Consider the following 15,624-nt stretch of genomic DNA (forward strand, 5'->3'; position numbering starts at 1 on the left):
GGCGATATTCTTCTTGCCAGACCATAAGGAGATGTAGCTGCCAAGTTGAAGGGAGTAGTCTCCTCCGTTGCAAAGTCAATAGTCTCCAATTTTTATTTTTTATTTTTTAACTTTAAAATAATAATACTTCCACATTAACATAAAAAAAATACTTTACGGAATTGGGCTTTGGTGGGTTACTGAACAAGGTAGAATTACTTGTGGCAAGATCAAAGCAATACAGATCTAAGGGAGTCCAGAGTTTAATGGATTTCAGTATATTTTTCTTCTTTATGCTACTACCGAAGGGGGAAAAACCCCTCGGTTTACTGAAGTATAAAATATTCAGTATGCCGTGTAGCAACTTTTAAATATTTCCTTTGTGCTTTATTTTGTGCTCTTCTGCACCACAGCAGATGTGAACACGCGTCCTGGAATGTTTGTTTTAATGCTGCGATAACATGCTGCAGAGATTAGCACTGATCTTGGCATGACTGAACAAAGACATTCAACTTCTGCCCAGCTCGGGAGGCAGGACCAGCCGCAGGCGTAAGCAGAAGCAGCAGGTTTTGTGGGGTGTGTTGGCTTGGGTGAAGAGCTGTAAAGCACAGCCTAGCTGGAGAGGCCCATGGAGAAGCTCTCTAGAAGATTGGTTTGTTCTCAGCCCTAGAGTTGAATCCTGCTTTTGAATCCAAAGCTAGCAAAGGAACACAAGGTTAAAATAACTAGAAAATAACAGAGGAAGGAAAAGGAACAAAAACTGACCCTTAGTTTTCAGAGGAAGGTGTTAATTTAATTGCTTCTGTCACAGGCTTGGGGAAGGAAGTGGCCTTTTATGCTCTTGTACTAGGTGGCATACCTATTGCAAAGCCAGGTTTCTCTTGCGTTCTGTACTGATGGTTCACATCCTGGCAACAATTTTAATAGAGAGGTGCTGCCCCTAGAAAATGGGGAGAAGGCCTGTCAGCTGGGTGAGAAGCCTATGATGGAAATCCTAAGGAAATTACTGGAGAGCAAAAAATCTGCTGTGGCTTCTGCTGATCTATCTGGTGCTTCTGTGACCTCTGTTTTGAGCATTATTAATTTTTCCCTTTTTTTTTGTAAAGGAAGCAAAGGAGGTTCATACTACGGATGAAAGCTTCATTTATGGTCCCATATCAGGGTTTTAGCTGTCCTAAATTCTTGCTTTGTGGGAAGCAAAGAAGTGTAATAAGAGGAGGGTAAGGAAGGAGGTAGAAGAACTAGACCTCATGTTCAGTTTTGGTATTCACATCCTTACCTGCTGTATTTAAGCTTTTCATTCTCTATTACCAACACATAGGCAGAAGACTAGACTGTGGCCATACTGCGAGGTCTCACTGCTTGATAATGAATTTAATTACAGCTTACATTTTTTGGCAAGCCCTATGCAGTTAATTGCAGTTATATTGCCCACAGTGATTAATTATTTTTTTTAGCTGTTCTGAGTGATGTGTCCTGTTAATAGAAATTTTTGTACCTATGAATGATCCTTTTGGAACATTGATGGAAGATTAATGAGCTGCTCTTTCACACTGAATATGCTGCATTTCATTGAACTGGGCAGAGCAAGGAATTGAAGTAGACTTGAGAGTTTTCCTTGTCCTTGAAAGTCCTTTGTTTTCAGGCAGCGTCCAGTTCTGTAACTGCAGAGAAGTATTTCATGACAGGAGAGCAATTTAGGTGCTTTAAGAAAAATTTGACTGACTCAATATTGTAAATAGAATATTATGTCTTGTTTTTTATTCCGTTCACTGCTCTGAGGTTTGCAGGGGTATTTCCACAAGCCATTCTTACTCTGCAAGGCTTTGATTTTGTTGTGTATGGTTACTAATAACAGTTGTATGTACTAGATAATGTAAGGGTCATACATCAGCTACCATGTGACAAAAAGGACAGGACTTTTTGAAGTGTCTTTTCCTACACAGTAACTGATGTGTATGTCTTTGTTTTCTTCTCCAGAGTAGGATAATAGGTTTTGGTTGAAGAGAAGCGTTGCACTGTTGAATGACAGAGTCCTGCTTTTTGTCTAGTGAAATACTTTTTCCCAGTGTCACTTAACAAGAAGGGTTAACATAATTTGTATTAACATTGAAAAAAAAAGTAAAATTCCTTTTGAAGTTTATCATATTTCTTAAAAATTCTGTGTGTGTGCTTGGAGATGTTTACATTTAGAGGGAACTGTTTCTTAAGGTCATTAACAGCATTGACTCTGTCCTAGTTTCTTATTTATTTGTTTCACATTTCTTGTTTGTTTCATGTAGATGCAACAGTAGGAGTCTGCGCAAGATGCCAGAGCAGTGGCTAAGCTGTGTGTTGGAAGAAATCAAATCCTGTGATCCTTCATCGACGTTATGCGCAACCAGACGTAGTGCGGGAATTCCATTCTACATACAGGTACCAAATGCCTGATTTTATACTTTTTTTTTTTAATGCCCTTTCTGGTTAGTATGTATATATTTTCTACTTCACCCCCCTTTGGGGCAATTACTTTTGTTTTATCTGCAGATTTTGGTAGTCTTTGTGCAACCAGGAAGCCAAATGTAATTAAGCCATGTTTGATGCTGTTTAGCAATCCTATGGACTCGTAAGACTGCACAGATTTTCAGCTTGTTGTTGATTCAGAAGGATTTCTAAAGACAGAGCTGCAGGCTCAGTGTGGCTACTGTAATAATCCCTGCAAATTAATAAATTAATTCAAAAATTAAGTAAAGCTTTGTTACCATGTAGCTCTGTGCATCTTGCATGTGAAGTGGGAGGGTGCTAAAATACGAAGAGAAAACTATCGAATTGTAAAATGGTGGCCTAGAAAATACTACAAAAAACGAGGGAAGTCCTCTCAACTGTTGTGAAGCAGGATCAAGTGATGTCAGTCACTACTGGTTGGTATGACACGGAAATCTCAACACTTACCTCTTTCCATTCCTTTGTTTCATCAAAGTAGACACGATTGTTCTCTAAATTAACCTTCATGATCTTAGTTTTCAGCCAGTTTTCTAAGACAGAAATCCAAGATAACTACGTGATTTGTAACTTTCTCCACTTGCTGAAGCATATTCTCAGGCATGTTCCAAGAATGTGAGGGACTGCTGGGAGCAAGCTCTCACTGCCAGAGTAATCCGTCTTGCTTGTTTTCCACTTCGCGTTTGCCCTGAGAAAGTTGAGGCAGCCTGCTTCTGTCTGACCTCTCTTCTGTCAGTCACAGCCTACTCCTGGCTTTGCTAGATGTGTGCATACTACATAGCAGAGATCACAAACAGAGCATTGGTTTTAGGGATGGTTTTTCCTTTTAAACTTCAGTGGTTAAAGATTTTCACTTTTATATCTGCAAAGTGTCTGCAAAATAGATTTGGTGACTTCATGTCTGCTGGTTTCCCCATTCACACCACAAAGTTTGAATCCAGTGGGCAGTAGCCAGCTTTAATCCTTAGAATGTGAACGAACAAACATCTTTGAATCAATTTTTCATGTAAAACCTAACGCTGTTCAATGTAAGAACTAGGTGGACCCGACAGTATCCCACTGCAGAAAACATTTGTGTAGTCTGCAGTTGGCCTACACTGCTGAGTCCATATGGCAAAGCTTCCACTGTGCCATAGCTGTTAGGATAAATAGGTCACATGCCTCGGTTCTGACAGCTCTGGAAGAGTATGAAGTTAATCTAGGCAATTAATGAGAAGGTTTGAAGTGAACATTGGGGTTAGTCTGAAGTCATTTATTTCTGAACTATAATTTTATTGTAAGGAAAGTTGGTGGAGCTCTTTGCCAGTAGTTCTGAATGTGTCTGTAGTACTCAGCAAAACGAATTAAGCCTTAAATAGCATGTTGCATTTAGATAATAAAAATATAAATTGTAATGCATATGCTAACAGTACTGTAATAAGGTTATTTTATTAATGCATAAAATCAAGACTCATTGTGGTCTGTTTGCCATCTGCTTCCTGTGACATTTATTCTTGTTTTAATAGAACACATCTGTTTTAATGATAATATGTAATTTTAAGGTTATGAACATATTAAATGACCTATTTAAAATAGAAATATGACTACCGAGCTGTACAGAGGTACAGCTCCAATCAAGGGGTGAGGAAATGGTGGGAAAATGCTACTTACAGCTTCGGTGTTCTTAGGTTATGGAATCTTTGTCTGCTTTATACTTCATAAATACTATTTTTTCTTCCCTCTCTGTTTCTCCCGTTCTTAAAGACGCTGATAAAATGACATTGACTCCATCTGGGTATCTGCCTAACCTCTATACTTCATTTGGCTTGAAGTTTTTCCGTTTGGTTGTTTTTAAGCAATGTAATGTACTATTAAATAACTTGTTTGAACTGATGCTGAACAGACTCTGGGTCCCAAAACACAAATGGATAATCATTTTTATTAGAAGTAAGTGATTTATGATTATCCATTTGTGCTAAGTCAGACAAATTCGACAGAAGCTGCTAGGACAGAGCGAGAGACTGTTTTAACTCCAGTCCTGAACTGAAGGATTAAATTAGAGTATTTTTGTCTCAGCTGGATATGTTGGTACCCATTAAACTGTTGCTATTTGGAGGTCGATGCATCTCTTTTCTCCTTTCAAAAATGTGCTGCTTATTTTATCTTGTTTTGAAAAACAGGTTTTATTCTTCAGCCAGGCCATGTCATCTTAAATACGAATATTATTAGGCTAAAAAATTGTCCATAGTAGGAAATATAAGCATGTATAACATGGCAGATATTTTTGTTGTAATAAATACTCTGATTATATGTGTGATAACTTACATTATCACATTACAAAATTTTACTATTTATTACCATTAATATTAATATATTACTATTACATTATTGTACTATTCCTATTTTTTTATTTACATTACATATAAATTATCACATTATATTATTTTCTGTTATATACAAAGAAATCTCTGTAGGCAGAGGTATAGTGCGGAAGTGGTTTTCTTACTTAAACATTGAGTGCTAAGAATGCCTTCAACAAAACTAAGAGTTAAAACTGAAACTTGCTTTTGCAACTTTTTTTCAGTCATGGTCAGAAGCTAGGCAGCACTATGGTGAATACAGAAACCTGGAGCAGAACTAGAAGTAAACAAAACTAGCTAGAAATAACAGGGTTTTTCTGTTAACTTTTCTGTAGGCTTTGTTAGCTTCAGAACCAAAGAAGAGCAAAGCAGATTTGCTGAAAATGACCATGAAAGAATTGCTGTCTTTGGCTGCACCTTTGAATGAGTCATCAAGTGTTATTCCACAGGTAAAATACAGCATCTCATCAAAAGGCAAATGTCAAAAAAAATTGTTTGCATTATTTCGAACAATTAAGGAGATTATGAGTGCTTTTAATAATAATTTGTTTTTATTGTCTATGGCTGGATTTTAAAACCTTTTGACAAGCAGAGGTTATAGAATCGCTGGAATTGGCAAATGCATAAAATATTAAAGGGGGTTGGACATAACTTCATAGTTTTTTCTAGTATAACAGATACAGTCATATCCATTTTGAATTTATGTGATCAGTTTACTGCTTGTAGTGTATTGCTAAACAAGCAGATGAGCAAACTTTTACAAGGAAATTAACAAGCAAGCATTATTTTTACTTTTAGACTAAACAAATGGGTTGCATAAACCATATTTTATGCAGCAGAAATACTATATGAAAAGTAATTTTAAAGCACAATTAGTAACTTCTGTAACTTAAATAGATATTTTTGGAATGCATAATAATTGTAAATTCAAGATCTTTATTTTCAAATGCAGTTATCAAATATTTAAATGTATTGTCAACAAAACGTGGCTTGGACTTCCAAACACAAAGATTAACAGTGTTCTAATGACTCTGCCAGATCTTCTGCTGGTAGAAATTTATGTAGCCTTGTCAAAGTCTGTGAAGCTACACAGATTACCACCTTCCCCTGCAGAGAGTAGAGAAATATCAGAAAATTCTCCATATGGTAAAGCAGCCCTGGCTGTCAGTTTTAGCTTAATACTGTCCTCCTGTGAGCTGTAGTTTATTTTTTCTCACAGTATCTATTGCATGTCAAGAATGTTGGAAAAGATGATTCTAAACTTTGAAAGTTATTTTTAAAGCCATGATAAGCTAAGGAAAAAAGAATGCTGGCCTTCTCTTGTAATGCCTGCACTGTATTTATTAGACAAATATATTTTTAAACCATAATTGTTTTTTATCAGTGTGTTCTGCTGGAGCATTTTAATTTATTAGTTTAACAGTGTTCTGTATTTAGTATTCTTGTGAAACAAAAATAATCCATGTGCACGTTTACACCTTTCCATACTAAACACATGTTGTTATGGTAATTAACATTCATTAGGTTTAAGATTTTTGGTTGAACTTATATTTTTTCCTGTATTTCTCTTACCTCCACAGGTTCATGCTTTAAATATCCTGCGGGCACTGTTTAGGGATACACGTTTAGGTGAAAACATCATGCCTTATGTTGCAGATGGAATACAAGCTGCAATTCTAGGGTTTATGTCACCTGTTTGGGCAGTAAGTTTATTCTTAATTTTGCTTTTCTGATGTAACAGTATTTATAGTGGTGCTTTTCTGTGAAGCTATGGTTACATTTGAAAATGATAGTACTGCAGTTACTGGAATGTCACATGATGCAGTACTTTAAGATACAATAAAGAATACTGTAGACTTGAAAAAAAAAGTCATGGTTTTGTTCAGTTTTTGGTTTTGTTTGGATTTTCCTCTGTAATGTGAAGTGCTGATGCTGACAAAATGTAGAGACAAAGATTGCCTTCTAGATAAGAACACATCTGGCTATTACATTTTGAGTCAGTATTCCTAACTTGTAAGTATATTTTCATTGATTCTCACTGTTACTTTACTTTTTAATAAGAGAGCATTCCATATGGAATGTGAAGGTAGAATATTTTATGATCTGCCATGCATAAGGTGGAATCCTTTTAACCAGTAGAATCTAGATACATCCCCTATGTTAAAGATAGACATCTCCAAAATCTGATTTTCTGTTAGTGCCATCTTGACTGAGAGGAAAAATGTTATGAAATCCTTGTTTCTCTTTTTTAATCCCTGAACAGTAGGCATGCACTGTCCTTCACTCAGCTGTTTTTCTTTTCTACATTAGTGTCTGTATTAAAAAAAAATAAATAAAATTTAAAAAAAAAATCAAAGGAATTTTTAAAACCACATGTTCTATTCTTTTTTCCTTTAGGTAAGAAATTCATCTACCCTTCTTTTTAGTGCTCTGATTACAAGAATTTTTGGGGTTAAAAGAGAAAAAGACGAAAATTCCAAAAAAAATAGGTAAGCTTCACTTGGTACCAATTTTAAGTTTGCAAAACATGACCTTAGCCAAAAACAATTTGAAAATGTTGCTTGCTCTATGGATATATTTGAATCATGATGTTATGAAAACATCTAGGTTTGCTTAAACTGTACTGCCAAGAAATAAGCTCGAGGGCTAAAAATATGTGCTATTAAACACCAAGAGTTAGTTTGTACTCACGTGTGACTTCACAAAAAGGAAATGTTGCTCAGAGGTGTGGGTATCTGTGTCTCTCACAGATGTCCTTTGTGGCCATAGACTAGGCCTATGGCCCTTCTGAGAGAGAGGGGGCTGAAGAAGAGCGGGGGCAGTAGTCACTTGTGTGGTCCCCTATCTCTAGAGCAGGCCTGGAGGTAATCTTACCCATACTAATTTGAGATTTTTGCCTTTAGTCACTTCACCCTAGAACATCCTATTCCTCCTACACATCTCTTTCCTCTAAGCTCCAAAAATACCAGCTTAAGAAGCTGCTTCTTTTCCAGGGTATTCTACCTTTGACCTCTGTAGTTGTGCAGCAGGTCTTCTACTGTCTCCCTTTCTTATGTAAGACAATTTTTCTCTGACTCTAACACCCTTCCCAGTCATGTGCATTTCCATTTCTCTTAGCTCTCCTGTTCGTGCACAAGCAGAAAAGCAGAAGCTGGCTGTTGGAAGTAGGCATTCTCCCACCCTCCTGTTTTCTTTGGCCTTTAGGCCCTTCCTTTAGCTTCCGCGGCAAATGAGGCATGTCCATGCCCTGTGCTCTGTAGCTGAGGCTCCTGCACTGGGAGGGATGCAAAAATAACCCCAGACACAGAATAAACTTATTATTAAAAATACTCCTTGATGAGTCTGCGGGGCCACAGAGAGGTCACACGATGGATATTATGGTAACCATTTCAGAAATTCCTAGTGAATTTTCAAATAACGGGCAAGGTGTGAGATTTCTGAGAGAAGGCAAATGTTACGATTTACCTTTGAAAATTTCCACTCATTTCTATTCGTTATACAGTGATTCCTTTTCTGTGTAGCTAATGTAATTCTCCTGCCCATGATAAGAAACCAAATGTCCTGGGATGATGATGGTCTGTGGTGGCGCTGTTTTAGCTCTTCAAACTATTTAATTAATTTCAGGTGTAATTTAAAAAAATAAATAAATTAGTTACTATGCATATGTGAGTGGGAGGAAGAAATATAAGTGAAACATTAGGGGGAGATTTCCCTTAGAAGATAACTTCGCCCCAGAAGTGATTTGAAATGTCATTTCTCTTACTGCTTGAAATAAACTCTGCTTTGTCTTACGCCTAAATCGCTTTTCACCTAAACCTGGAATTCAGTTCCACAACCCCTGAAAGCCAAATAGAGCAATAACAAACGTTTCTCATTTCTTGTCTTTTTGCTTTGTTTTTGTAACAAAACCTTTTTTATTTTTTCATTTCTCTATTGAGCCCTTATTGAAAGTGATATGAGCCTCAACTTTTATAAACCTGTATCCCAGTGAAAAACTCACCACTAGCCTCTGCAGTGTGAGGGTAGACTTGACTTCTCAAATACAAGCAGTATGGTGAGATGTGTAATCTGCAATTGCTGTTTGTGGAGTTGCAGAAAGTAATGCATCTGTTGGGGAAACAGCAGAAAAAAGGAAAGCTAACTCCTATACATCTGAACTCCTTACAAACTATGTTAATTTTTTATATGACTGGCTTTGTCAAGTTGTTTCTCTGAAGCTTTTTGCTTATGGTAATTTGTAGTCACTTTGACCAAAAGATATCAAAAAGATAAAAAAAAAAAAAAAAAAAGATATCAAAGCTGGCTTGGCTTCTTTCTCTTTTTTCATTTTGCACTTTTTCATTAAACATTGTATGTTGTTAGTTCTGTTGTTTCCCTTGTGTAGTGGTCAGTGCGGCAAAACAGGGCCAGTGTGAGGCAGCAGGTATGGAAATAGCTTAGGGATATGGTTTAGTGGGGACTGTTAGTGTTAGGTCAGAGGTTGGACTTGATGATCTTGAGGTCTCTTCCAACCTAGAAATTCTGTGTGTGATTCTGTGTGTGTGTGAAACGGAGGCAATTGCAGGTCATACAGCATAGTTTAGGTGATTTGATTTCAAGCTTGACTCCTATCTCTACTGGAGGTATTAGTTTAGAAGGAAAGCGATGCAGAGGTGGTTTGGCTCTTCTGCTTGCACTGCTTCTCCCTCTTACACCAGCAGCCATGGACTGAAGCTCGCCTGAGGCGTGCAGGTAGGGAGGTTGGTCTGTCGGTGCTGCGGTACCGGTAGGTGTCACCGTTGCTGCACGGCTGTGTGCAGCCACGTCCCTGGGGTGCAACTGCACTTGGGCACTTCTCTTGGGGAGCGCTAATCTTGTTTTGTTTAGTGTTTTGCCAGAACAGAATTCATGTATTAAACCAAAGTGATCTTTTTTTTCTGCTTTTAGATGTGGCAGTTTAACTTAAAAAGAACTAGCATTTCGGCAACTCGCATCTACAGGAGCTTGTGTGAAAGTCAGCCGGTTTTGAGATGCTTGTTCTGCTGTCTGCAGGATATTCTGTTTGCATTAAGGGGAAGTCTGTCTGTAGACACAGACTAAAACGCTGAGGCAGCCATCAGGACCATGCATAGGTTTCCAGTTTGCCCTTCTGATTTTAGGGTTTTAAATCTGTCCCGTGTCAGCAGGGAGCTGCGTTGTTGCTGGGCTTCTCTGTCAGAAAAAGATTGACTTTGTGGTCATTTTCTCAAGAAGAGTTCTTATGAAGTTGATACAGTTGGGGGGGAGGGGATGACATTTGTGTAGACTTCAGCAAGAAAGATTTTCTGGAAAAGTACTGGCAGCTTAACTCTAATTCTGTGTTACTTTACTATTTTTTGTTTGTTTTATGCTTTTTATTTTATCTCCACTAAAGTTTCACACATAGTATCCTTTTATACAAAACTCACAGGCCTATCAAGTCTTGTGCTGCTTTTTGTTTGCTGATGCCTTTTGTTCCCCTTTCCCCAAATTCTGGTGTCATGTTGTCCATTTGCGATAGAAAAAAAATCTGTGCAAAGAGGTCCCCCATCTCAGGGAGAGATTGAGGGGGGGATTCTTAAGTCTGCTGGCAGAAGTTCTAAGTTGCATCTGCGGTGTCTGTTCACACTGTTGAGCAGAGGCAGAAGGGGCACGTTGAGTGGGCTTTTTGGTCTTGGAGCAGGTACAAGGAAGGTCAACCAGAACTGTCTTTCTGAGGACAAGGCAATACTAAACTATGCTAAAGAAGGTCCCTTCTCTGGAAGCTTGGTGTGTGCTTTGTGGAGACGCTGGTTGAAGAAATGATTACCTACACATCGTGGCTCCTGCTTCTTGGCTCTGCTGAGGGTCCCCTGCACGTGTTCGCAGCAGCAGATGTGTTGGCACAGCTGGGGAGTGGAGAACTGGGGCAGTGAGGGAAAGGGATTTCTTGAGCAGAATTCTGTGCTGATGCCAAGCTTCACTCTTAATGGTTCACTGGAAATTTGAAGGGACTACTCCACATCACGCAGTATAGCAGATGCAGTCATATCCCGTTTTCATTAAATTCTGTGTCTTTTTAATTTCAGCATGAGTAAAGAAATAAAGAGTTGGAAAACTAATACTTGAAAAATAACTGCATGCAGCTCTTACAAGTAAAAGAAAGCATGTGAAGACTCGTTACAGTGCCCTGTACAACTCTACAGGTCGAGCATTTTTTCCTACTGAAGAAGTTAGAACCAAAGAAATTTTTTAGTTCTGTTTCTTTCTCTTTCTGAGAAAGACTGTATCAAAAATTTTAACACTGCTTTGTGTGTGGATGCATGCATACATAGTTGGCGAAATGATGCTTTGAACTGCAGATAATTTGCATTTTATAAATGGTTTTGTTAACACCTGTAAGGTGGTTTGGTTTAGTTTCTGTTTACTTGATTTGGAAGTATAATTTCTTAAACATTGTGATCATTTCAGATCTGTGAGACCTTAAGTGGATTTTTAGCCACACAAATGCAAAATACTGAAGTAGCTACCGTACCATCAACTTCTACCCGTTCTCCGGCCCCACTGCCATTCAGCTTTTAGTCCTGTTCTCCAGTTGCTGTGGCCCCAGCGCTCCAAGTGCATCCTCTCACTGCCTTCCCTAGCCATGCTGGTCCTCCAGAAGCACCACTCTGAGGAACATGTCAAAAACCCAAGTACTGCACATGGCTTAGTACAAATTTGTTGAAGTAGGTCTTTGAACAGCACTGAGTGTGGTAGACCGGAGAGCCACCTGTGGCAGATGAGCTTTGCCTCTCGTGTTTTGATTAAATTGCTGTTTCCAGTCTTCTTGTGTAGTCAATTCGCAATGTAGATTTGCTGATCCCGTTCACTTCTAAAGAAGCTGGGGTATAGCGTGTACTTTCTATTCTGTATTTTTTCCCCCATGGGTATTATTTAGCATTGGTACAGATCACAATTCATCTAAAGTAAATGTTTGCTCTAGTTGATGTAGGCTCGTTTTCGTCATATGAAGAGATGAAGAGATTCTAAAAATAAAAAGGAATATATATTGTGATAGTTAATGCACATCTGTACATGAAAGTCAAAATAATTTACATATAAAGTTAACTGAAATTAATTCTGAAATGTAATTAAATTTCTCATCATAGAGGAATTCTTTTCTAGCCAAATACATTACAGTAGTAGTAGTGATACTTTCACCTACATTGTTACATGCTTCCACAGGGGCTATATGTATATACACATACATGCATACCTTTATACACACGCAGGTGTCCGTGTGTATATTTGTATATCAGGCCTTCTTGGTCTGTAGTCCAGTGCTAATTAAATACGCTATTGCCTGTTACTAGACAAGACTGTTCTTATCAAATATCTGCTATTTCTGGCTTTTATCTTTTTTCAAGGATGGGCATAATCAGAAATTGTCTTGGAGGCAGTTTTCCATTTGAACTAAGGCATGCTTCAGTCTTTGGAGCAATAAAAAGGGATTGTCCTGGCTTATCTGAAAACTGAAGTTTTTTGGGTTGGCATATGAATGTTGCAAAACCCTCGGAAAGAAGAACCAATGGCTTCAGAGGCCGGGGTTAAAAGAAAGAGCAGCGGGAGGATTTCACTTGGCTTCTGACCTTGATGGAGGAGGTTTGAGTAAGGAAAAGCTTTAACTCATTTGATTAAAAAGCTGTGTTGTAAGCAAGGCTGAAATAGTACAGTGCAACCTCATGATTTTTACCTGAAGTAACTTAACTGGTGCATAATACAGTTTGCATTTTTGAGGGGAAAAAAGGTCTTAGGTATTTTGATTTTAGTGAAGGGAAAATGCATATGCAGAAAAACACTTAGAAAGCTGTCAACACACATTTTATGTTGAGTAAATATTCATTCCTTTAGGAAAATGAGTATGAATGCAGCCATGTTGTCAGTATTGGTTTAAATATGTTTAGAAAGAAATGAGCATTTATTGCCATCTACATAGTACTTCTTTAAGTCTTTATTTTCATGATAGCAATCAGTAAACGTTGATGACTATCGATAACTTTAAGCACTTGAAAAGGAGAAACTTATGTAATTATAATAAGGTAGATGAAAACTATGTAGATATGAGCAGGCTTTGAAGATGCACTCCAGGCTGTGAGGCAGCCAACATGCATGACTGCCCTCTACTTTCTTTGTTTTTATTGCAAGTTGAGTGTTCAGCACTTCCAGTAAGTGGCTGCTTGCACGCTTGAAGGTCACTAAATAGGACTAAATTAACTTTTAAAAGCACTGATTTTTTTTTCTTGCATATTGACATGTGCTTGTTCCTTAACATTAAGGCTTTGTGTGAACACTGAGGTTTTAAGATACTGCAGTTTACACTGTGAAGGTTTAGAGGAAAAGACTGCAAATGGAACACCCCAATGCAAACCTTTCTTTTCCAAATTATTATCCCTGAGTTAAATTTATCTGGTATTATTTTCCTTTTCACCAAGCCACTTTAGAATTGCAGCTTCACAAATGTTGGTGGCACTAATCTGGTCAAGCTGCGATGGCGCACTGGTGTTGGAAAATGGGGCAGCCCTGAGGACAGTTTCAGTTGGGGTGAAAGCACGGCTTGCCTCTGAGCTCTGTGTCTCTTGGACTGTGTGCTGCAGAAGGAAGGGTTGGGATTGCTTTATCTTGGATCTCCTCAGTGCTGCTTCCACAGCAGCTGAAGTGTTGGGTCCATGACTGGGATTTTTCAGGAGTTGTCTGAGCCGATTAAATGCCCCTGCTCTGTACTTTGCTTCTAGCTCCTTGTGCACCACACTTTGCAGCCTGTCCCCTCCTTGCCACCTTGGCAGTTCCAGTGAACCGTGATTGCTTGCAAAGTAGTCATTTGGGATTTGGGACATAGAATTGTCTTGTGAGGGGGTTGTTTTGTTTAAAGGAGAAAAAAAAAAAAAAAACAACCTTCCCTTTTTTGTCTGCCAAAAATAGGCCACATATATTTTGCTCAGCTTTTTTGTTTTTAATGCTCAGGCTCTTTTTTATTGACTTTGACAGATTTAGAAGACTTAACCTCAGAGCTGTCTCGAGAAAACATGCAAAAGTTCAGGCTGAATCAGATAACCATGCTGGCTTTCACTGATTAACAATTCAATAACAATATGCTTGTTTAAACACAATTTTGAACAAGCTTCCTATTCTGAAGTGCCTTTGTAATAGGAATGATGATAAGGTGCTATTAACTTGTAAATTTAGGATAAAATTTGTGAAAGTTTTATGTAGAAACAGATGCAAATTGAGAACAAGCTCCTAAAGAAATGTGTCCCCCTCTTTGCCCCCCTCTTCCCCCCTGCTTGTTACTACTTCAGTTATTCTATTTGTTTCCCTACTCTACTCTAAAATCCCTTGCAGCTGAAAAAAATGACTGTTTTCCTTGAGGCTGAGGATGTTCCTATAGGATTTCTGCTGACTTTAGGAGAGCAAGGCATGTATTTGTGTGAAATATGGAAAACCTGCAGAACCATTTTTACTTCAAAGTTCTATTTTGTATACACAGAGTCATAAAAACACCCAAATCCCAGCCAAATCTTTAGGACCTAAACACACACTTACAGTATTGTGCGTGTGCAACTGTGTGTCCGTGCTCTCCTCAACAGGGAGGAACTTCATAATATGCTGTCTTAAGTTAGAGCCAGAGAAAAGCTGAATATGATAAAGCAACCTGCATGAAAGTTTCTCCAAAGTTAATGCTGGCCTGAGGTAACCTAATCCGTTCATCTTAAATAAATGAATTAGGGGCATAATGCCTCTATCAAGTGAGTAAAATGTTTTCAATGGAACAAAAATTACTGTAAGCCTAACTGCATGAGTAGATAATGCAGTTTCTGTTGTAGTGATTAAAAAAAAAAAAAAACTATTAATATGAATTGATACAATTATTCTGTTTTGTTCCATGCATAACGTATGCATCACTTATTCATGACCTTCACCATACTAAGTGATAAGCAGCTATTCTTCCCAGAATATTCCCATATAGAGATGAATAGTGTGGGTTGTTTGGAGGTAAAATTTACAATGCTAAATTTGTGGCAGGAGATTAAAGATAATAGCTACACAGGCAGTGATTGTTCAGAAACATTAGAGGCTTTCTAGAGATACATAGATAATACTTCTGTGTGTGTGTGTGTGTATACACACACACCTGTACACACTCATGCAAATACCATTCAAGCTTCAGAAAAATAATTCTTTAAATTATTTATTATAGAAGTTTTATTTGTAACTGTTTATATGGTTTTACATATATTTATATGTCATATATAAATATATATTTGCTGTTGATTAATATCCTGATACAGCTACCAGGTTGTATATGTGATGTTGGATTTAGTTGATGTTCCCTATTTTTATTGTGAGCCCATTGTGCATTTGTTTTTCTTGCTGGTACAATAACAATAGTGCTTTTGGAAAGACTTGCTAGTTATTTTAGTAAACTGTGTGTTGCATAATTACTCCTCTCAGTCACACTTTTCCTGAAGTATTTGTTCTACACAGGTGCTCCTTCCGTACCTGATTACACAAAGGGTATAATAAATAGCAAAACAAGAGGTATAAAGAAACTTGTACTTAAGAGATCAAAGCAAACCAGGCCATGCAGTCCTTTGGAAATCTTGGCTAGCTCTCCTGTAAATAAAAGTGCTTCTAAAGCAGAAGGTATTTAACTACTGTATTTATATAGGTTTTGATTGACAGTTCAGTTATTAACCTCACAAAAACACAGCAACGTAAACTAGTAAGAATGTTTATTCTAGCACTTCTATCTGAAGGAAAATGAAAACCAAGATATAGTGGCATATTCTTAGTTCCTTTTAAGTATTTA

General features: G+C 37.8%; 1 protein-coding gene across 3 annotated transcripts in view; it reads left to right on the plus strand.

Moving 5' to 3' along the window:
* The window catches only part of THADA (THADA armadillo repeat containing), a 164,167-nt gene that overhangs the window by 32,397 nt on the left and 116,146 nt on the right, over positions 1-15,624 (plus strand). For all 3 annotated transcript variants that reach the window (XM_084514649.1, XM_084514651.1, XM_084514650.1), the window contains exons 23-26: positions 2,262-2,394; positions 5,135-5,248; positions 6,380-6,502; positions 7,197-7,288. In XM_084514649.1, coding sequence (XP_084370775.1) covers positions 2,262-2,394; positions 5,135-5,248; positions 6,380-6,502; positions 7,197-7,288 — 462 coding nt within the window. The remainder of the gene's footprint in view (positions 1-2,261; positions 2,395-5,134; positions 5,249-6,379; positions 6,503-7,196; positions 7,289-15,624) is intronic.

Source organism: Aythya ferina (genome assembly GCF_964211825.1).
Source record: "Aythya ferina genome assembly, chromosome: 3".
NCBI lineage: Eukaryota > Metazoa > Chordata > Aves > Anseriformes > Anatidae > Aythya > Aythya ferina.